Raw genomic sequence first — 24,421 nt, forward strand, 5'->3', positions numbered from 1 at the left:
TTGGCATTTATTAAAGAGCTGATTCAGTGGGAATTGGTTATTTGGAGAAAGAAAAGGAAGAACAGGTATTTGGGGATAGTACGTTTGAAAGAGACAGTACTGCTGCAATAAATTATTTTATTGAGGGTCGTGCATGGGGCAGCAAGCATCTTGTGGGAGACCAGAACAATCTCTGGAAGGGACGCCAGCTCGTCACTACCACTGTGCCAATTTGCCTTAATGGTTTATACATGCTTTAATTTCTATCATCATGAAAATTATTTCAAATATACATCTTAGTATTTAAATTGTTCAGAGAGCTGTAACATCATGAATGTAATGTATTCTCCATCCTGTCGGAGTAAGAAAAAATCAGTTTAAGAAGCACGTACTGATTCACACACATAAGAGTACTTAGAATACGAAGCATTTAACGTGCTACTTTAGTTCCGATTTTAAGATGAAGTTTATGACGCTCTACTTTAATGACAAAATAAACTATGTGATTAAAGTGGAAATTTTGACCTTTTTGCATGTTGTGTCCCAGTTTATTTTCTTTTCCCTGTACCGTAATACGCTTCCATATGACACTTGAATAGTGGGCTACAACTTGCCTTTTCACGGCAACTTCGATATCTGACCACTTCTTATTTATTTCGGGCACTTTGCAACTTTCTGAACTTGAACTTTCGAGTTTTCCTGCCACTCTGTTACTTAATCAACTTCCTTTTGTTGTTTATATCGCTGCTTAAACCAAAAAATAGTACATTTTTCCTTGTTTCTACTTGGTATTTGCTGAAATTCTTTTTTTTTTTCCCCACGCTTTTCCTATTGTCTTTTCATAGAACGCAACACATAAGGGGCCATTTATATTGATTGGCATATTCAAAGAGACGTAATTCTGGGAGGAGTCTGAGTCTAGCGACAGGCACGTGAACAAGCATTACTTTTCACGCTGACTGGGATTTATGGAGCAGAAGAACGTGGCAGTTGGCATACGCACAGATTTATGCATCTGCTTTTGTCCGTATGCCATGTTTTAGTGTGAATTTAATGCATGGCGTTATACATGATGCCCCTGATGATTTCATCACCAAGAGTGATTGAAAAGGAGCTCATGTTCCTAAACTGAACTTAAGAGCCAAATTGCATGACTACAGTTATGCTATAGTTTAATTTTTAAAAAGTTACAATTATTCTTCAGCTGTATGTTTTAACTTACATATTCTATTAAGTAAATACACATATTATTTACTGCATTTTCTGATCTCCAAAACCTTTTTTTTTTTTTTTTATCCGTTATTAATTAACTTGTCATAGAACAGTAGGGAAAAAGACTTAAAGGTTATTTCTATGCTGAAAAGGGAGGGAAGGTAAAAGACACAGCATTTTGTCTGTATAGCCTTCATCAGGTGTACACTAACTCCTTTATTTGTATTAGGGCTTTCAAAGTTAATACATTAACACATGCAATTAATTTTCCATGGTTTAATGAGCTATTTTTGCTTAATTGCGTTTATCGACACCCATTGCTGTCTAAACCAATGGAGCTGTAGCCTCAGCAAGTTTTTCATTATTATAAAAAATCAATTCTATTTTTCAAGATTGTTGTAAATTGCATAGTTTTTAAATAAACTTAGAGGTAACTGAAAATTTTCTTCAGTTGATACATATATATATCAGTGTATTAATGCATGAGTGCAATAGTCCTCAGCCACAAACAGCTGTCGGGGGTATGCTGGGGGGAAAAAGTGGGGATTAAAAGGACCATTGCTTACAAAGTGCCTGAACTTGAGTCTTGGTCAGCAGTGCTTGATTCTACCACTTCATCTCACAGTGCTCCTGCCGCAACACTCCTGTCTTTCCAAACTGGAGTCTTTTAAAGCTCACTATGACTTAGCGAACACAGCTTCTCTTTGCTTCCACCCCTTGCACTAAGACCGATGTGTTTCTGTGAAAGTGAGCGCCTTAGGTAAGTGGTCACTTTATCAGAAGCCCATCCCTAAAAGGGGTGTCCACATCACCTGCACCAGCAGTCTGCACAAGAGTGGAAAGCTATTATTTCAGAGAGATTTGCCAGTGTGTGGTAAGTTTCATCCTTTCTTCAAAAATAAACACAGGAGTTGGCTACTGTTACCAGTACTTCATCTGAACCTTGGTTTTAGCCTGGAATGTTTGAAAGTGCTTTCCATATGACCTGATGCAGAGGTAGATGCCCTCTCTAGAAGATCCGAAGGAATGCTTCAATAAAACTGAGAAGAAAATCCCAAACAGTATGGGGATGAAAATGAAACCTTGCTTTAATCTACTTTGTATGTTGAAGGCACCATATTTTGAACCATCAAAGACCCAGCGCATAGCTTGATTCTATTGTATATCCCGTTTATGATGATTTTGTCAGCTACAATCTGGATGTGGGAGCAGAGCAGGAGCAAGTAGTCATTGGCACATTGCTTGACACACACTTGAATCTTCTTGTGAGTTGTCCATAGAACTTGTAGATTTATTTTAGCTGGGGCAGGCATTATTTGTGCTTCAAACAAATCTGCTGGTTTTCATGCTAAAACAGGGCTTACATTATTGTGCACCATGCTCATCTTGTTGGGTTTATATTAGTGGGAGCTCTGGCCAGATTGTATAACATTGGGGAATGGGGGATTTGGATTAAATTTAGGAACCTCTGATCTAAGCTATTCCATTAAGAAAGGCTGACAAAGGTGAAATCTATAATGTTTGCTTTTCATTTAAAGCTCTCCCAGACAGTTCTAAGGACAAGTCTGTCGATACTTGTAAACTTAGTGTGGGCAAAATTTAAATATCACAGAAGTACAGTGTCCTTAGTATATCACTTAAAAATGCATGGTGCCACTGCTAAAAACTCTAATGTTAGGCAACAAATTTTGCAGCAGAGTGTAATCCATGAATGTACAATTCCAGTTATGTACATGAATGAAATAAAATCTAAAGCATTAATTACCACTATGTATTGCAAAATGGATCACATCATACTGCAGACCTCTATACAAAGTTTAAAATACAATACTGAGAAACATCATTCAGCAAGGTCTGATAATTCCTACATATTACTTTCACATGGGAAAATTGTGTCACTTATCTGGGATTTATGTGAAAAACACCAGCTACTAGACATAATTGAATCACCTTGGTTAAAAATGATTAATTAAATGAGTGACCTATTGTGATTGATATATGCACACACACTGTATACTTTCATATATAGGAAAAGTACAGTGACATAGTCAAAGGTCTGACTCGGTTTCAGTGAATTTACATGTTTTTGGTTGGATAAGAATTTACAATGTGTTTTGCTCTGCATGATTATTGACTACTCTTGTGATTCAAATCCAGGATACTGGAACAATAAGGTAGCATCTCTAACCAATTCTATTAAAAAACAAAAAAACTTTTTTTTTTTCTGCAAGCAAAAGCATCAGGTTCCAAGCAAGTTCCCTTTTTGTATTCTCAGTGTTTCTAATGAATTTGAATCTTGTGAATAGTTCCTGTTCATGACTATACTGTGAAGTAACTTTTATTAGCTTTAATATGGTATGTACTCAGCTAACTGGTCATGCAAAATGTAGAAAAAACCTGTTCCATATCTCCAGTTAAAGTTTATTGAAACATGCATACAGATAAAGGTTCTTTTTCCTCTTATTTTGCTTGAAATGAGAAAGACCTTGCTCAGTTTGTGTGGGTAAATAGTGGAGTATTCATGGTTACTAGAAATCATTTCACCAAAACTGTCTTTTGCCAATGACATGAATTTAATCTACAAGAAGAAGGTAATATGTTCTTGGCAATGTGTTGGATATTGGATTTCTCAAGATAAGTCAATCAGTCTGTCTTCATGGAATTTTAGTTTAGCAGTATATATTTATTTTTCTGTGATGATGAAATTGTTATAGCAATCATTGTGGAATAATGGCAACATTCAATTTTGTCGTTCCTACACTGTTTTAATTGTTACTCAATTCTTTTGTTGTGTGTAATCATTATTAAGAGTGTTTTAAACTTTTTGAGCAGTATTCCTGTTGCTTAACTAACAACACACCGTAAGTCTAATGCATATCTGCATGGTCTGGTAGTAACAATTTGTTTTTGCTTTTTTTTGTTTTGGTTGCTGTTACAGACCCCTCAAGTAAGTAATTTAGATCATCTCAATAATAAGGGCATATTTGGCAGCACACGCCTGAAAATATTTAAGGAGACTTATTTAGATTAAGATATTGTGTTTTTCTTCAGCACTTGCTTTTCAAATGAAGCAATTAAAATTCAAGGAAAAAAGCATTCAATTTTGCAACGTTCTGGAAAAAAGCATTAGCAACATAATTAACTAGATATAGATTAATTAGTTTCAAGGAAAAGCAATAATGGAGAGGCTGTTGTCCACTTTCATTGTAAAGTACTTCTTAAAATATATTGGGAACATTTTATAGGTAGTCTAAATGAATAAAATTGCATTTTGCCAAAATATTCTGCACTTTGACTTTAAGGCATTTTGCCATATTCATCCAAATTAAACTCAAGGTGATGGAAATTCAGCAGAGTTCACTCATCATTATTCACATCCTTAAACCAACAGTGAAGTGTGATTCTTCACTTAAAGACCTGAAAATTAGGTCTTTAGTGGGTCATAAAGCACATTTACAACAGTCAGTGACAAAAAAATGAGGCATATGCTCCAGGTGTGACTAATTTTTACAATAGTGAATGCACCAAAAATGCTTTCTTAAATATTTTTGAGAGCAGTCTTTAATATACAGGTCAAGTCCCATTATAGCGAATACTGAAGTAGCAAAATTTTCAGAACAACAAATAATTTTTGTTGGCCCAGACTGACGTTCATACAACATCATGCTTAATGGATTTTGTTTTAACAAAACGCACATTTCAGTATAACAAATGTTTTTTCAACCAAAAATGGCCAATGAAGATGATACTGCAATGCAAAAAATACTTAATGCCATGCCTGCATTTTCACCAAGTCTTGGGAAACCAGCAACAGGCTGTCTCTTTCTCATTAGACCAAAAGAAAGTGTCAGTCTGTTGTGAATTTTCCAGTCTCAGGCAGATTCGGTGAGGCTTGCTGAGAGTGTAGGTGAGACATATCATGTAACTGAATTCTGAGTCAATGCTCCACCAAGTGTCCATGTGAGTAGTTTTGTCGTGTGTGAATACTGTATTTTTCGAGTTTCTTGGCACTTGTCAAAGTTTTCTTTGTGATGAACAAAAAAAGTGAGAAACTGCAATAGTTGTATGCTAAAAGAAAAATTAACAACCCTTGAAAAAGTTGGTTCTGGAATGAAAAAAAAATGCATGGTGAAAAGCATTCTGAATCATGCCTTCAACACTGTCAACAATTTTGACAGATCAAAAAAATAGAAGACAGAGTTAAAGGTCAGATGTTAGGAACTAAATGAAAAAAAATTACAAATATGTTTATATTTCCATAAAAAAAAGTTACATCTAACATTGGTTTTCATTCTGTGTTCGTAGCCATATTTCTATAAACACAAAAAAGTTACATCTGACGTCTCATTTTCAAATAAAACTTTTTTGTGGTTTAAGAAGCGCTTTTTTATGCAGATATTGTCAGTCTTGGGTCACGAAAAACAGGAAAGTAAACCAAGATTTCCAAGGAAAATGCAGGTGCTTTATCACTGTATAGAGAAGCAAGGTACATTCTTAAGACTTCATTTAAAATAGGAGCTGTTACTATAGCACTCAGGCACACAAGATAGGAGTCATGACATCTGTTTTAGCTCCCATCTTCAGATAGATAGATACTTTATTAATCCCAAGGGGAAATTCACATACTCCAACAGCATCATACTGATAAAAAAATATATATATATTAAATTAAAGAGTGATATAAATGCAGATTATTAGATCACCAATGGCTCAGAATCATTGCTGTGGCAGACCACAAGATTGCTAGGCAGAGGTATGTATAATCTTTGCCTCCTTGAGCATGATACTATTTGCATATAGTAAATTAAAACATTTGTTGAAATGAAGGAATAGTGTTTGTTTTTTTTTTGTTTGTTTTTTTTACAACATTCTAAATTTTGAAATATATTTCCAGAAGATAATTTATTTTTAGGAGTTTTGTTCCACCCTAATCAGTTTATCTTTTCCTGTCCATGCATTTCACCTTAAACAACATTGATGTACCTGCTTATCCCTAAATATTTTGTTCCTTTATTTATTTATTTTTTGGTACTCTTGCTACTATGTGATTTAATATCCTTGCACTGCATACTATAGACAATTGCAACTTTTTTGTTTTGATTAGCCTTGTTTCTTGAAACCCTTCTGAAAATCTTTTGAGTTTAGGAAACCCTAAATTCCACTTCTGCAAGCAAACTAGAGACTGATTAAAATTTTTGTTTTATCCTTTTAATTATTTCTTTTTTCATGTGACATTCAAAGTTGTATTGAAGCCAGCAGCAGAGTTTATTTAACAGAATTTTTAACATTACATTAAGAAGAACCCTGAAATGATATCCATCTAAAATCTGATCAGGCATTTCTAATGGCAATGGCTGTGTGTTGCAATTGTGGCAAATATAAAAAAAAACACTACATCTGCACATTTGGATATTTTCTGGTAATGATCTGAATTTTGCTTAGTTTAACGCTTTCATTGTAGTTTTTAGTTTTAGTTAAATTTAATACAACAGGAATGACTGTTTTCACATGTGGTATGGTGCTGTGCAGTAACTTTTGAACCACTTTTCATGGCCCCTTTAAACTAAGGGTCATACCTTAAGAGTAAATATATATTTCAGGAACTTCACCTGGTCAGAATCATTGAGAGCTCATGCTTAAAGGTTTCCATGTCCTATTGACACTAACAATCAAACATTTTAACATAAAACACTGATCATTATATTTTGATGGTTTATTTCATACATTTCTTCAATTTGTGAAAAAAACACATACGCTGTTGTGCATTTTATATAAAAGTGAAATCAGAAGTCATAATACATGTTTTAACCACTGGAAGCATACATGGAAGAAGCAAAACTAGATGTTTAATAGGCTGTTCACTGATGTTTTAGTCACAAAAGATGCCACCTTAGTTTCTTTTGTGACAAGTTCTTATATCCCTCATGTACCAGTGACTTAGTGCATATATAAAATGGGCAGGAAAAACTAGATGGCCATTTGGTCATTGTTGACAACAATTTGTTTATTTGAACTTTTGAAAGCTGTGAACTTGCATTGCTTTATTTTCTCCAGGTGTTGCCATCCTAAAGCTTTTTGTTTTCCTCTCCTCTTTTGCCATATGCAAATACCTGTTCTTAAAATAAACTATGTGATTGTTATTTTCTGAAAAAAAAAATTATAATGGTTTTTAGAAACTTTACAGTTTTTTATATATTTGTTTGTAGTTTTTTTTTTCTCGTTGTTTCAGTAGCATCATAATGGTGTCTTTTATCCTTAATATTCTGTATATTAACAGTAATTGATACTGTGTTTTATTTTTGTGTAGAGCATATTGCAATGTATATAAATTCTTCTAATTATATGGAGTAGTAGAGCAGAGACCTTCAGCCCTTAAATAAAAGGGAATCAAAATAAACTTTAATATGACTCTTGAACACTTAGGCACCACATGGAAGATTTTCAATAGAGGCTTCAATAGATCTGAAAAATAAGAATCTCTGGGTACAGCGTATGTGTGTGTTTCATTCTCAAGTCAACAGGAATGGAAAGCAGAGAGATTGTGTAATGTAGAAGTCACAAACAAAGGAATTGTTATTGGGGGAAAAAAAGCATGGAAAACACAAAGATGAACCATTGGAAAAATGTGATGAAATGTTAAACCAAAAGCTTGAAGTATTGTGTGTTTTAATAGTGTTGGTCTTGCATGAATGAGAATACTTTTTAAGTTGTGGAAGCTGTATGACATATGTTTGTGGTGTTTGTTTGTATTCCTCTTTAAGTTGATTAGCACTGTCTTATTATAAAGTAGGTTTGAATAAATGTCTAATATTCAAAAAAATAAACAACAGTTAATTACTTTTACTCGTTGAGAAACAGTGTCTTCAGGTAGTCTCTTTTTATCACATTCTAAAAAAGCAACAGGGTTCATTCTTTACCATCGTAGCTTAACTCTGTCTCTTACTTTGCTTTTTTCCTTTTTTTTCCCGTCCATATTTACCATTTACCACCAGTCAACACTGTAATATTCAGGCGGACAACAGTGTTGGCCTTTTTAAAATGGAAGGCTGTGAGTTTCAGATTATATTTTCTCATTCAGTGTATACTGTAAAATGGAATCCATGCTTGACCAAGTGCATGGTGGTTGGCAAAATGTTGCTCCTTAGATTATGTGAAACGTGGGAACGTGCTCCAGATACTTTTTTCTTGTACTGTTTGTGGAGTTGGAGTAAGGAATATTTCCTTTTTGGCAACATAGTCTCCCCCACCTATAAAAATAATGTCCCAGTGTGAGGACATTGAGATCCAACTCTCTGAAGTTGTGCTTATCTAGCAAAAATTGAAATGGCTATAAAACCAATTTTCATTTGTTTTAGCAGTGGGTGGTAGAAAAGATCCTTTTGTATTCAAGAAGACATGAGCATGTTTGTTGGGATCTTAATCTGTATTGGGTGTTTATCATGGCGTGTTGATAGGACAGAGTGCTAGCACTTTGCTGAATGGCTATGTATTCCGGCCTGCATCTTGCTGTGGCATGTGTGTCAGTGTCTTTTTGTCTTCTGGTCTGTTGTTGGTCAGCAGTGAAACATCTCCTGTGTTTGGTTTGTCAGCACACAGTGTTAGCAGCCTTTTCTTTTCTTTGTGGCATTTCTTTTTTATACACACACACACACACACACACAATGATCTGAACACACAGTAGAATGACCAGAAAGAAAGAAAACTTATGACTTGGCAATTACAGTCACAGTGAGGCATTATGCAAGCAAGTAGCATTTCTGTATTTTTATTTTTTATATTCTATTAAAAATAATGGCTGCTGAGGATGTGTGCCTTGGCTGCAAAGAGTATAACTTAATGTTAATGCTGTTACAAAATGTAGACGTGGCTGGCAGCAAACCTGCTTTGTCATTCAAGGCCCTCATTTGTGTTAATTACACTGACAGTTTTCCAACTGTGATAATTTATGAAATTTTGAAGATATTTTTCCAGTATGTGAAGTAAAAATTGAAAGACGCCAGAAAAACCAACAGTCCACTTTTCATGGAATAAGTTAGTTAAAGTCATAGATGCATTTTCCATAAGCCTTCATTTAGATTGCTTATGCCACTATTACAGCTACTATTATCACCATATATTTTAAGTATCAGGGTTCCTGAAATAGGGTTGATAGTAACTATATAGACCCTTCATTTTTATTCTCCAGTCTGAGTATGTGCTTATCTTGTTCTTTATAGCAAAAATACACTGGGATATGTAACTATGGTCCAAGAGTGTTTTCCTTCAAAATTATATTTTACACTACAGCACTTCAATTATCTTTGAAGCATCTCTCACACACAATGTTTTTACATCAAAACTACCCAGTCTAGTAGTTCAGGGTGACTAAGAGAACACATGACCTATTCTTTCAAGAAAGGTTTTGCCAATAATCTCTGGTAAAAGTTATTTTTTAATTTGTTGCCGTAAACATACATGTATCAGAAATTCAGAGAGCATATTTTCAGAAACGGAATGCTTTACCAGTGTAAAGTGGACATGTTTTGTAAGTTGGAGAATATTTATTTCATATTTTGTTCTTATGCCCTATTGACTGCAGTTTTGGAAAACAGTGGAAAAAGCGATTTTTGTAAATAAAAATACATCTTCACTTAATTATACCAGAGCAAATAATTTTATTTCATGATTATGAAAAGTAACTTTATAATAGCTGAAGTTATACTTTAAGAAGCTGGCATAAGTGAATGTGTTTTATTTTTTAGTCTGAGATTAGTTTACGTTACTATAAAATTAAGCCTAACAATACAAATTATTTTTTGACTTGTTCATTATTTTTAGCTTGTTGTTACAACATTCACAGTTTAATTTCCACATGCTGTTTTAACTAAAAAAAACAAGCTTGATCTCTTTGGGTTTTGACATTGTTATATCTGTTTTTCAATGCTAGTGTTTATTAAATGAGTCCAGTAAATTGATTTTTTTTTGGGGGGAGGGTAATAATAAAGCTAGTTATGAAGTGAAAATAGATAGTGTATTTCTAATCATCAACAATGCTGAGTATGAAGTTGAAGATTCCTGCAGTTATCAAGCTTAAGATGAGCAACTGTTACTGCACTAGTTTATGGAATAAAATTTGCTATGAAATGCGTGTAGACATGAATTTTTTTCAAAATATGCTTTAAGAAAATACTTCTAGTTAACTGTATTTTTTTTTGTATGAGCTGTTCCAAGTGGGTAAATAATATAAACTGTGTAATTTAATCTTTAAAAAGAAACTACAAATAAAATTTGAGCTGTTTGGTGAAAACTTACAATAATAAATTGTTTGAATTTTCTATATAAAAAATCACTCATTTTGTCTTTCTACTTGTTACAAATTTTTGCTTTGTTTGATATTTTAGCACATACAGTGTAGATTGTACTAGTCAGTTTTTCAAAACCAGAATTTCTGTCTGCGAAAAATAACAGAAAATACAATGAAGGGCTCGCAGAGAAATGTTCTGGATAATGTAAAGCAGCATTTATACCATACTATGTCTCATTGCAGAGAATCTGAGCATTGTCCAGCATACGACATACACTATACAGTGCATTGTATGAAATACTAGAAATAGTAACAAATGTGCTTGGTTTTTCTTCAGATATTGTTTGGATTCTGAGTCTGCATTATTATTATTATTATTAATTGATCTTTGATCTTTTGAAAGAGCACTCTATCCAGATAAAGAGCTCAGATTATCTGAGATACTTTGCCATATTTGTTATTTTTATTTATTTATTGTTTGTTCCTTTTATTCTTTGTTTCAGCGTTGCTGATAACTATTGTTGGTGTTTCAACACAAGCATATTTTGCCTTTGCTGCACTGTACAGATTATTACTATTATATCAGTGGTACTAAGTTATTAAATTCTTAAAGTTTGAATTTTTCTTAAGTGAGTTCAAAGTTCTACAATTGTTCATGTGGTAAGAGTAATTAACTATAAGAAAGATGGAGAGCAAGAGCAACTGATGATACCTGTATACATGGATTGGATACCGTGGTTAGTAGACGACTGTAAAATATTTGTGAAATTGTGATACATAAATCAGTGATTGACAAAACAGCAGTTGTCGGAATACTAACACATTAATGAAATTTACAGTGAAAAGATTAACATTAGCTTTGCATATTTTCCTTTTTCTTCAGTCCCTCAGGGAGTAATTCAGAATGGAACTCGCATGCTAAGTCGAGGGATATTTGCCGACATCAGACCACTGCCAATCAACCCTATTGGAAGCCGAGCAGCTGCAGTAAGGTAAGCGCACCCATGTATTTTTATAATTTTTCTCATATTCAAGTGTGTGATTTGATTTTATTACTAGTAAAAATACTTGTGATAATATTTTGAATTCTTTCTCATTTTGGTGAATGCTACACTTCACTATAGATAGTATTTATTTGCCTTTGCATTTTGCAAAAGAATCAGATTTGTCAGTTTTTGCTCAACCACTTTATCTAATGTTGTGGTTTAAGGAGACAATGAGAGATCAAGATGTTTAATATTTGGATTTTTGCATTGTTGAGGAGCAAATCATTTTAGCTAAAAAGCTGCAATATAAAGATTTTGTGTGTATACACCTCCTTTGACATTACCAAATTGGCTATTTTTCAAAAAAATTTCTTTACTTGACATTTATTTGAATAGATATCCTCTGTGTGCTGTTTGGATTCTTGGTTAAAAAATTTTTTTCCAGGAATCCTAACAGCCTACCATTACTGATAGAAGTGGGGCCCTGGGGGCACGTCTTCATATCCAGAATAGTGCCAAAGAAAATTAAAATAAAAATAGTGCAAATAATCTACGTGAATAAGTATAAGAACTAAATAGACAAGCAAAACAAAAAACCTTTAGCCTTGCTGGGACTTGTACCAGTTTTGATGTCCTTGATAATCCATTAGGGTACAATGCCCAGTTGATAACCCTGGTACTGCGCATTGTGCATTAAGCTTTCTGTCCCTTCCATGTGTGTTTATATTATAATATAGTCTCTTATCTGTTGCCCCCCAGTACATGATAATCAACTATTTCACCCTTCTTTTTTTTTTTTTTTTTTATTAATTTTATTACAATCCATACAAAACAATCAAGTTTTTACAAAAAGAAGAATTGAGATAAGAACAGATCAATCCCCACCCCTGAGAGAGAGAGCAAGCCAAACGGCGTCAAATTTAAGGCTTGTAAAACATACCTAAATTAATAAATTCTCTGTGCTTTATAAACTTATTTTAAAATATTACTGATTAGATCCTGCCATGTTTTGAAAAAAGTCTGTACGGATCCTCTAACTGAGTATTTGATTTTTTCCAATTTCAAATAATATAACACATCGGTTTCCCACTGACTTAAAAGAGGAGAGTTTTGGTTCTTCCAGTTTATCAGAATAAGTCTGCGTGCCAACAGTGTAGTGAATGCAATCACAATTTGTTTGTCCTTCTCCACTTTAAGCCCCTCTGGAAGAACCCCAAACACAGCTGTTAATGGGTTAGGAGGGATTGTGAGACTGTCTGAAAGGTAATTAAATATTTTTGTCCAGAATAATGTTAATTTGGTGCAGGCCCAGAACATGTGACCTAGTGAGGCTGGGACTTGGCTGCAACGTTCGCAGGTTGGATCATGCCCTGGAAACATTTTGGAGAGTTTTAGTCGAGAAAGACGTGCTCGATATATAATTTTGAGTTGTATAATTGTATGCTTTGCGCATATGGAGCTCGACTGAATTCTCTGCATTGCTACTTTACACTCCTTTTCTGATATATTAATTGAGAGATCTTTTTCCCAGTGTCCTCTTGGATCTTTGAAAGGAAGGGATTGTAAAATGATTTTATATATTGTAGAGATGGAGTCTAATTCCTTGAGATTGAGCAATATTTTTTCCAGCGTTGATGAGGGTGAAAGATGAGGAAAATCTGGAAGGTTCTGTTTAACAAAATTCCTGATTTGAAGATAGTGAAAGAAATGTGTAGCTGGAATGTTAAATTTGGAATGTAATTGTTCATAGGATGCAAAGACGTTGTCTATATAAAGATCTCTAAGCAAGTTAATTCCAAATTTTTTCCAGATATTAAAAACTGCATATGTTTGTGAAGGTTGAAAGAGGTGGTTCTCTTGTTCTCTTCTTTAACCTATGCAGTATTCAGTCTATTAAATTTATTGAAATTATGATGTTTAGTGATCTATATATTGGTAATCTATTTGAGTTTTTTAACTTTCATATTCTATATTTAATCTTTCAGCAGCATATGTTTTTTTTTTTTTCTCATTTAAATACAGTGGATCCAATTCTGCAGGAATTACCTATCAACTTATTTCACTTGAGTTTGTAACTTGGCATATTATTTCCTTGGGGTGACATGAGTTGCCAGGAAGGTTAAACACAATAGAAACAAAATGCATATGTTAATGCTAAGGGCACAGCTGGGCATTGAAAAAGACTATTGATCTTTTGACTTGCCTTCTGCAGTTGACTTTTTTGACCTTTTCCTTAACCTTATAATATATATTATACGTATAATATATATCTGGAGACAGCTATGAGTGGATTTTGCTTAAAATTGTGTGAGAACATTGAGATGCATCACTGAGTGTCACATTTCTTAATCAGTCCAATACCTATTAAAAGTTGGTGGTCAAAGTATGATCAGTGATTTTGAACTACAAAGAGTGCTGTTTCTCTTGTTTAATTGGTCCAACAGAGAGCAAACTTCTGAATACGATGAACTATCTACAGCTAAAAAGTCTTCTACAAAGACCTCTATTAAACAAAAAGATGTGTGTAGCATTTACAGTGGTGCTTGAAAGTTTGTGAACCCTTTAGAATTTTCTATATTTCTGCATAAATATGACCTAAAACATCATCAGATTTTCACTCAAGTCCTAAAAGTAGATAAAGAGAAACCAGTTACACAAATGATACAAAAATATTATACTTGGTCATTTATTTATTAAGGAAAATGATAGAATATTACATATTTAGGAATGGCAAAAGTATGTGAACCTTTGGTTTCAGTATCTGGTGTGGATTCCACCCCCCCATCCCACCAAACCCTTCGCCTTTGCAGTAATAACTGCAACTAAACGTTTCCGGTAACTTTTGATCATTCCTGCACACCAGCTTGGAGGAATTTAGCCTATTACTCCATACAGAACAGCTTCAACTCTGGGATGTTGGTGGGTTTCCTCACATTAACTGCTCGCTTCAGGTCCTTCCACAACATTTCAATTGGATTAAGGTCAGGACTTTGACTTGGCCATTCCAAAACATTTATTCTTCTTTACCCATTCTTTGGCAGAGCGACTTGTGTGCTTAGAGTCGTTGTCTTGTTGCATGACCCACCTTCTCTTGAGATTCAGTTCATGGACAGATGTCCTGACATTTTCCTTTAGAATTCTCTGATATAATTCAGAATTCATTGTTCCATCAATGAAGGCAAGCTGTCCTGCCCCAGATGCAGCAAAACAGGCCCAAACCATGATACTACTACCACCATGTTTCACAGATGGGATAAGGTTCTTATGCTGGAATGCAGTGTTTTCCTTTCTCTAAACATAACGCTTTTCATTTAAACCAAAAAGTTCTATTTTGATCTCATCCATCCACAAAACATTCTTCCAATAGCCTTCTGGTTTGTCCACGTGATCTTTAGCAAACTGCAGACGAGCAGCAATGTTTTTTTTGGAGAGCAATGGCTTTCTCCTTGACACCCTGCCATTGTTCAGTGTTCTCCTGATGGTGGACTCATGAACATGAACATTAGCCAATGTGAGAGAGAGGCCTTCATTTGATTAGAAGTTACCCTGGGGTCCTTTATGACCTCGTCAACTATTACACGTGTGCCTTGCTCTTGGAGTGATCTTTGTTGGTCGACCATTCCTGGGGAGGGTAACAATGGTCTTGAATTTCCTCCGTTTGTGCACAATCTGTCTGACTGTGGATTGGTGGAATCCAAACTCTTTAGAGATGGTTTTGTAACCTTTTCCAGCCTGATGAGCATCAGCAACTCTTTTTGTGAGGTCCTCAGAAATCTCCTTTGTTCGTGCCATGATACACTTCCACAAACATGTGCTGTGAAGAGCAGACTTTGATAGATCCTGTTCTTTAAATAACACAGGGTGCCCACTCACACCTGATTGGCATCCCATTGATTCGAGTTTCACCTTCAAACTAACTGATCATCCATGAGGTTCACATACTTTTGCCACTCACAAATATGTAATATTCTATCATTTTACTCAATAAATAACCAAGTATAATATGTTTCACTCATTTGTTTAACTGGTTTCTCTGTATCTACTTTTAGGACTTGAGTGAAAATCTGATGATGTTTTAGGTCATATTTATGCAGAAATCTAGAAAATTCTAAAGGGTTCACAAACTTTCAAACACAACTGTATGGAGAGCACACTGCATATGTTAAAAATGAACACACCTTGTTGCAAGGGAAAAATTTATTTGTAAAATCAGATTATACATTAGTATTTGAAGATATCAATTGGCTATGGTAAAAGTTAACGAAACCTTGTATCAGTTGCTCACAGTTATGACAATAATGTTGGATATTCGATTGTGAAAATAGAAATTGCAAAATATTCTTTCATACTAAATAGGGTGTGATAACCCGTGAAAAGAACAGCCATAGAGACCTAATGATGAAGAGCCAGTCATGCAGATCATTAAATATGCCTAATGACACTAACACCACTCCAGCAGAACTACTGACAAGATTACACAACATCCATCTTTGGCAGGCATGTCTAACTGAATAAAGCAAGGTTGCATTAATGTCTAATTAGAAATGCAAACTTGCCATTCCAGATATATTTGCAACATTTTAACACAAAATATATACGTAGACTAGTGCTTTGGGCTGGCACACTGCTTGGGGATTTGTTCCTGCCTTGTGCCCTGTGTTGGCTGGGATTGACTCCAGCAGACGCCCATAACACTGTGTTAGGATATAGTGGGTTGGATAATGGCTGGATGGATGGATATACATAGACAACCATTCTTAGCTAAATTCTATTTCCTGCTGTTATGCCATATAGTGATGCAGTAGTTTTTATTTCTCTCTCCCTGTCTGTCCACACTTATTTTACATATTTTTCTAATAAATGAGTAGGAATGGGACACTGAAGGTTTAAGGTGTAGGATCTATAGAAAATTGGGAGGCAGGTGTTTAGTTAAAAAAAACCCTGGAAGTGTAGCCTTTTCAGAGGCAGATTTCTACGCTTTTCACTACATACTTTTCTGACAGGTTGCCCCTAGATGCATATTCTCATTTGAGAATCACGTCTGGCTTCACAAGGCTATATTTGTCTTGGATAAATTATCCATGATGTTATGTGAGCTGTATATTTACTGAGATAGGTACACATAATAACAACAAGAAGAGGGAGTCAACCGGATAAGCTGACATTAATTTACTTGCATTGCTTTAAGATAAGACACACTGTAAGACTTGTTTGTAGCTATGCCAGTTTATCCAGTATTACTATATAATGAGTCAGCTCTTCAGATGCCAAATGACAACTGTTGACTGACAAAGTGCTTGATATCACAGTTTATAAGGTTATTTTTGTCATAAACAATTAAATATACACCCCTTCACAAGTTCATTGTTAAATTCAGGATAAACTATAATGGGAATTTAGTTCGTAAGGTACAGTTTAGTTTTGTCAAAAACACTATTGCACTAACAATAAGATAGAAAAGAACATTACTTACCTACTGAATATTTGATATATCTGGAATTCATTTTAGCTATTGTTGATTCACTCTGCACTTTTAAAGAGCATTATTATAGATGGTGCAAGTAAACATTCAAACTGTTATCACTTTGTTTCATTCTGTGTTTCAGATTTCTTACACGTATCAAACTGTTAAAATTGATTTTTTTTTCAAGAGACAGTGAGCAGAGACATTAAAGCTTTGACTAAGCTTGTTAGGACAAGATCTGTATATACAGTAGATGTCCCATAGACCTTTAATGAACTCCATTGGCTCTGCCTGCTGCTTTAACATACGGTACATTGTAGTTTAACCTAAACTTGAGAATTTATGTTTTGTAAAACACATATTGTATTAAATTAAACAACCCTCTATCAGACAAATAGGCTTTTTGTAAAAATAAAATAATTATTTTTTTGTAGAATACAGTTATTAAACAGTGAGCTGTCCAAGGTTAGCAGCCTTTGTTAAAGGATCTTAACCACAGTCAGAACTTGATCAGAAAATCGCAAATGATTCTCATCCTGCATTCCCATATATTTGTAGAGTACAATATGACCAGTGAGTTCTCTGTTTATTTAGTGGGTCTGCTGTCTTGGAAAGTCTACTATAAAACCTTCTATTTTACTTTCTGCACATTTACTATGAGCAGTGCAATACAGCACCAAATTTGTTTACGTTAATAAAACTTGATGTTTCATTATTAGATAGATAGATACTTTATTAATCCCAAGGGGAAATTCACATAATCCAGCAATAGTATACTGATACAAAAAAACAATATTAAATTAAATAGTAAAAAAAAAAAAAATGATGTTTACTCCCCCAGGTGGAATTGAAGAGTCGCATAGTGTGGGGGAGGAACAATCTCCTCAGTCTGTCAGTGGAGCAAGACAGTGACAAAAGTCTGTCACTGAAGCTACTCCTCTGCCTGGAGATGATACTGTTCAGTGGATACAGTGGATTATTCATGATTGACAGGAGTTTGCTTAATGCCCGTCGCTCTGCCACAGATGTTAAACTGTCCAACTTTACTCCTACAATAGAGCCTGCCTTCTTAACAAGTTTGTCCAGGCGTGAGGCGTCTTTCATCTTTATTAAGCTATTCTGCAAATACTAGGGGCAAATCAAGACAAAATGAAAATCATGTGCAAGGTTGCTGGACTCACCTTCTGTGATAAGGTGAGGAGATTAGTAATACAGGAGAAGCCCCAGAAGAGAACCCCTGTCTCTCTGTAAGACTAGAGGAAGAGGCTGAAATAGATTAGGCATGTAGTTTGGATACTGACATGGGTACTTCCCATGGACAGTGTCACAGGCACAGCACATTGGCAGAACACCTGGGATAGACCTAAAACGTTTTCAAGTTTGTCTATGTTTTCTCCAGGTAATCTATTTTTCTACTATATCTCAAAAATATGGATGTTAAGACTAATGCATACACCTTCTTGTAACCAGAAACAAGTCTATTTTGTGTAATAAAAATCGAATTAATAAACCTTGGCTTAAACAAAGAGGTAGTTTTTTTTTGTTTTGTTTTTAACATTGTTTTTTAAAACAATCTTTTTTTTTAGGTATGTCATGGTTTCTTAGTATGTTCTTTTGAAATTAGATGGAATTCTTTATTGTCATTATGCATACACGTAACAAAATTTTTGTTGCTAGGACTCTGCTTCAAGGAAGAATACTTAAAATACACAATACACTATAAATAATAAAATAAACATAAGTATAAAAGACAGCAGCAATAAAACATCATCAAGTCCAGACTTTTGCTGAGGTAGTACGCCTGCAGAGACCAGTGATCTGTGTGTGTGGGTCTGCAGGGCAAGAATACGAGTGTGTGTGTGTTTAATTATGAGAGAAAGTGCATGTGTATGTTACAGGGGGCAGGTTAGGGGTAGATGTAGATGTGTGTGTATCAGCAGGGGCAGATGGACTTCACAGCTCTGGGGAAAAAGCTGTCTTTCAGTCTGCTGGTACGTATTTTTATGTTTCTGTACCGCTTTCCCAAAGGCAGTGGTACAAACAGTCCATTTTCCGGAATGGGTGAGATCCGCAGCTATACATTTGGCCTTCTTCTGCACTGTTCCAGCATATACAGAGTCCAGGTCTAGGAGAGAACTTCCCACGATCCCCTGTGCTGTTCTTACCATCCGTACCAAGTCCTTCCTGTCCTGTGCTATGCAGCTGCCGTACCACACTGTCAAACTGTGACAGAGAATGCTTTCTATAGCGGATCTGTAGAAGTTTGTGAGCAGCCGAGAGGAGAATCCAGCACATCTCATCTTCCTGAGAAAGAAGAGTCTTTGTTGGGTGGTCTTTACCAGGTGAGGTGTATTCAAAAACCAGGTTAGATCCAATGTGACGTGGATACCCAATAACTTGATATTGTCCACACACATTACAGCCTCCTCATGTATGAATATGAGTTCATATGAATTAATTCCTCATGTATCTGTTCTTCTGGACCTCCTATAGTCCATAATGACCTCCTTGGTTGAGCCTCAAGATGAGGTTGTTAGATGAGCACCGTAGTGCTAGGTGTTGTATCTAATCTCTGTAGTTAATCTCGTTATTGTCTGATATGAGACCCACCATGGTCATATCATCCGCAAACTTCACAACCATATTTGTGGCATGGATGGCAGAGTAATCGTGCGTAAGTAACGTGAAGAGTGCTGGGTTGAGCACACAACCCTGTGCCATGCCTGTGTTCAGAACCAGTGTGGCTGATGTACAATCTCCAATTCTAACCACCTGAGGCCTGTTGGTGAGAAAGTCCCTGATCCAGAGACACAACAATGTGGACAGACCCAGATTATGAAGCTTTTGTACCAGTTTGTCTGGGATTACAGTGTTGAACTAAAATTGACAAATAGCATCCCAAAATAAGTGTTAGGGTACTGCAGATGAGTCAGTGCTGTGTGAAGTGCTATTGAGACGGCGTCCTCTATAGATCTGTTCCTCCTGTAGGCTAACTGATGGTTGTCAAATCCAGCAGGGATGGCATCCTTGATGTACTTTACAAGGATTCTCTCAAAGCACTTCATTATTACTGGGGTCAGAGCCACAGGGCAGTAATCATTAAGGCAGGTGACCGCTGATATTTTAGGCATTAGCACAATAGTGGAGGATTTGAGGCAGACAGGGACCATTGCAAGTTGTAGAGAAAGGTTGAAAATGACCAAAAAGACTCCTGCCAATTGATCAGCACATAGTTTTGGTGTCTTACCTGACACCTTATCTGGTTCTGCAGCTCTGTTGGTGTTGATCCTCTCCAGGGTGAACCTCACTTGGTGTAGTTGCAGGACTAGAGGCTGATGCTGCTCCTCCAGCCAAGGGAGATGTATAGTCTCCCTGCTGTTATATGCATCAAAGTATACAAAGAAACTGTTAAAGGTGTCAGGGAGACTAGTGTTATAGTTGACCTGTTGATCGCTGCGCTTATAATCCATTATGGTCTTTAAGCCTCTCCACATGTTCCGTGAGTCATTGTTATCATAATAATCCTCAATACGCTATTTGTGTCTGTATTTTGCTAGGTTTATTCCTTTTTTATTTCTTTTCGGGCTTTGCTATATGCCAGCCTGTTGCCTGACCTATATACAGCGTTTCGGGCTTTAAGCAGGGACCTCACCGTACTTTCCAGCTACAGTTTCTGATTTGGAAACACCCTAAAGGTCTTCGTGGGCAGGACAGCATCAGTGCAGAACTGTGATGTATATCCCTCTAGATCTGAGCCCTCTTTGAACACTCCCCAGTCAGTATGCTCAAAACAGTCCTGTAATGCTAAAGATGCCTCCTCAGTCCATACCTGTACTGTTCTGGTAGTCGGGTTCATCTTGGGAGTATAGACTGGGATCAGCTCCACTGCGATGTGGTCCAACATACCCAGATGTGGGGCTGCTACAGCCTTGTATGCTCCTGGGATATTGCAATAAACTTGATCCAGAAAGCTGTTGTCCCTAGGTGGAAAGTTTATAAATTCTTGAAATTTGGAAAGCACTGCTTTTAGATGATTAAAGTCACCAGCCACAATCACAGCTGCGTCTGGATTGGCATTGATTTGTCTGCTTAACAGTCAGTACAGCTCTTCCAATGCTAATTTAGCGTTAGCTTGCGGTGGGATATAAACAGCCACTATCAGGATGGAGGAGAACTCTCTTGCCGTCTTAAATGGTCTGCATTTTACTGCCAGATATTTCAAGTCGGGGGAGCAGTATGTTCCAATAATGTTTGTAGCTGTACACCAGGATTTATTATTGTATAGCGCCAGCCCTCCACCTTTACACTAAGCGGAAGCTACAGTCCTGTCTGCCCGTAACAGAGCGCGCCCCTGTAACTCCACCACAGCATCTGGGATGTTATTATCCAGCCAGGTCTCAGTAATAATTGCCACACAGCTGTCCGCCCTATGTGAGGCGATCCTCAGCCAAATCTCGTCCATCTTATTGGCGAGAGACCTGCCGTTAGTGAGGAAGAGACTGGGAAGAGACGGTTTGTGTATGGGTTAGCATGTAGCCTAGCGCTTAGGTCGCTCCTTCTCCGTAGTGTAGCACGTTAAAACATCCTGTGCTCTGAAAGATCTCTATACTAAGAGTTTTCTGTATTAAATTGGAATAGTTTTCCCTTGTTGTAACTAGTGTTAAATCGGTACTAAAATGTTGACTTGGGCATTGATGTCAGCTATCATTAATGATACCAATATGGTACTGATGTAAATAACCGGTGACTCTCAGTAACTCCTTCATACTATCATCTCCCCTGACCTGGTCACACACTTACTAGCCTACCCGGTGCACATCACAAACGTGTGTTGCTCTACATATACACATGACTCCCTACTTTACTGCAAGCTACAGTTTCCATTTTAATCCTCCAATGCATTGAAATTTGCTTTCCCTGCAGAATCCACAGCATATTGAAGAAAAGAAGGGTGAGGGTATGGTGGTTTGTCCACAGCCAAGTCAAAAGCGCATTGAATGGGAGGAGATGGTTTACGGGGATTTCCCCACACTGAGGTTATATTGATACTGCTGCATTTTTGTTTAAAACTAACATGATCTCTTTCCACACTGGAGTTTCTGTGTAATTTTCAAAAGAGACACCCGAAAATGCATACGACATAGACTTTTTGCCTACATTAGACACACAAAATTGCCACAAACTCTGCAAAGGGACTGCTTAGTGAAAAATTCAGTCCTGTAAAAATCAGATTACCTTGTGCTTTTATCTGCTTTAATATCTATCAGCTCATGCAGGACTCTGACAGCATAGAAAAAGAAATAAATTCTTTAAGGAGCAGGATTGATTATAAGCAGTCTACAGCAATTTGAGCTCATCCTATACTAAATAACATATGCAAAACTATGTCAAAGTAGAAAAATGCAAAATTAAATACATAAATATGTCTGTGTGTGTCTATCATCACTTTACTGCACTGTGTAAAAGCCTTGTTATTAATTTTGCTTCGAAATGCGCTCCTCCTTATTGAACACATTAAGTAATTAAAGTTGATTAGTTATTCATAATCTGATTTTCACAGTGCTCTGAACTTTTCACTACAATGGAGACGTCGACAGCCACGGGATTTAACACAGAACTGTAGAGACCGGTAAATAATTTGCCTTTTATACATTAATACAGCATTCAGACTTGACGAAATGTATTTCAATGCGTACAGGTAAGCAGCACAGTAAGCACAATGGAAAGCAATTCTTCTATGCCCACTATGTTGGAAAATGTTTTTCCTTTTTGTCAATCTAGTGCCACAGTCTCTTCACCTCACAAGCTTGTCTGTCAGTTCCTTCTCTCTATCCCTTTTTTACACACCTTTTGCTGCCAGTCTTCTGCCAGGCTGAATGTTTAATAGCTGTGAGATGAAAGTTGATGAAAACCTTTATCGTTTTCTTGTGCCACAGTAACAAAAGCTGTCCTTGATTTATTAATGGCATTGTTTCACATACTGCTGCGATAAATAGAGGCAGGAATATCACCCGGCACAGAATTCACACTTGGATGAACTTTTGTAGTTTTACTACACAATCATGCGGTGGCCCATCACAAACATTTGCAATCTCTAGTTTAAGAAACACTGCTTTAGTGCGTTGAAAAGATTTGCACTGGAATTTAAATTTTGAAAGGCATGATGTTTAGTAAGATACTGTATTTTTTCCATCGTATGTATTATGCATTAGACTGCTATATTCATGAAATGTACACTGACCGGTCACTTTATTAGGTACACCTTGCTAGTATCAGGCTGAAACCGCTTATGCTTATTTTTACTTTCATGCTAAATATGATACAGGGATAATATCAATTTTAAAATCGTTTAACATCATTCCATGGCTGAAGTCATCCTCCTTTAGTTTTACTTTGTTTGTAATTTATGAAGAAATGCAGGATATAGGGAGTATACTAAATCAAACTTTTGACCACAAGAAAGAGAAAAGTAGTTCATGCCATACTCATACAGTTCAAATCAGTTATACAGTGCATTTGCCACAACCAGTTTGACAAAATACATTGTTGACTTAATGTAAGTGTATCAAAACTTCCTGCAGTCTTTATGTTCAGGTTTTATCAAACAGTTGTCATAAAACAATGCCTATATTTGTGGAACTCCAAAACACTGAATTTACTTGCCTACTGCATTATACAAAAGGTAAATCACTAGTTGTTTATTGAAGTGATAGCATTACATGTTATAAGCTTCTCCTTCTGTTGATTTTAGAAATGGACAGTACAGCAGGTTGAATCAATGAGAAAATGTATCAGTTAAGTGCACAGAGACCAACGCAGAATGCTGCTCCTTGATCTTAAATTAAACTGTTTGCTGAAGGTTCTGATCAAGTACCCTAACTTTTAACTGAAGTCCACCTTTGGCCAAACTTCCTTCTAGCAGTCTGAACATAGCTCTTTGAATCAAATTTTATTTAAAGCCAAATAATGTATTTTATGTGTAAGGCCTAATCAGAGCATCTTCTAGGTGTTCACTACTCATTCTGTTTTTGTGGATCTATCCAACAGGCATTCCATATTCTCTCAACTATCTCACCCCTAAAGCAATATCACATGAAAGCTCTGCACCAGTTAATCAAGTGTTCGGGGCGTAGGGCTGCTTATTAGATTACACAATTTTAAATCTGATCACTGACTTTAGACACAAGGCACTTAATAGAAACCTTATGTTGAAGTATGATGTGTGCTATGGACAATCCATAGTTTCTCAAGAAATTACAAGAGTATTTCACCATTTGTTAAGACAGGCCATTCTCACCAATCACACATCTCCACATCTCTGTCATGTCAGTTATGAGGTGTAATAGAATTACTCTGAATAGTTGTTTGAAGTATACAACAGTGGATGTATTTACATTTCTACAAATTGCAAATGTATGAGGTTTAGCAGTAACCCTATACCAACCTTGGGTGGCTTCTTCATCATGAATGCTATGCACAGAAGTGGAAAAATTAGTG

The 24,421-nt window shown here is 36.0% G+C and overlaps 1 protein-coding gene across 6 annotated transcripts in view; it reads left to right on the forward strand.

Moving 5' to 3' along the window:
- foxn3 (forkhead box N3) overlaps positions 1 to 24,421 on the forward strand; it is a 218,413-nt gene that overhangs the window by 181,125 nt on the left and 12,867 nt on the right. For all 6 annotated transcript variants that reach the window (XM_039742314.1, XM_039742316.1, XM_039742318.1 and 3 more), the window contains one exon: positions 11,358 to 11,466. In XM_039742314.1, the coding sequence (XP_039598248.1) occupies positions 11,358 to 11,466 (109 nt within the window). The remainder of the gene's footprint in view (positions 1 to 11,357; positions 11,467 to 24,421) is intronic.

The sequence above is a fragment of the Polypterus senegalus genome, chromosome 18 (assembly GCF_016835505.1).
Source record: "Polypterus senegalus isolate Bchr_013 chromosome 18, ASM1683550v1, whole genome shotgun sequence".
Classification (NCBI taxonomy): domain Eukaryota; kingdom Metazoa; phylum Chordata; class Cladistia; order Polypteriformes; family Polypteridae; genus Polypterus; species Polypterus senegalus.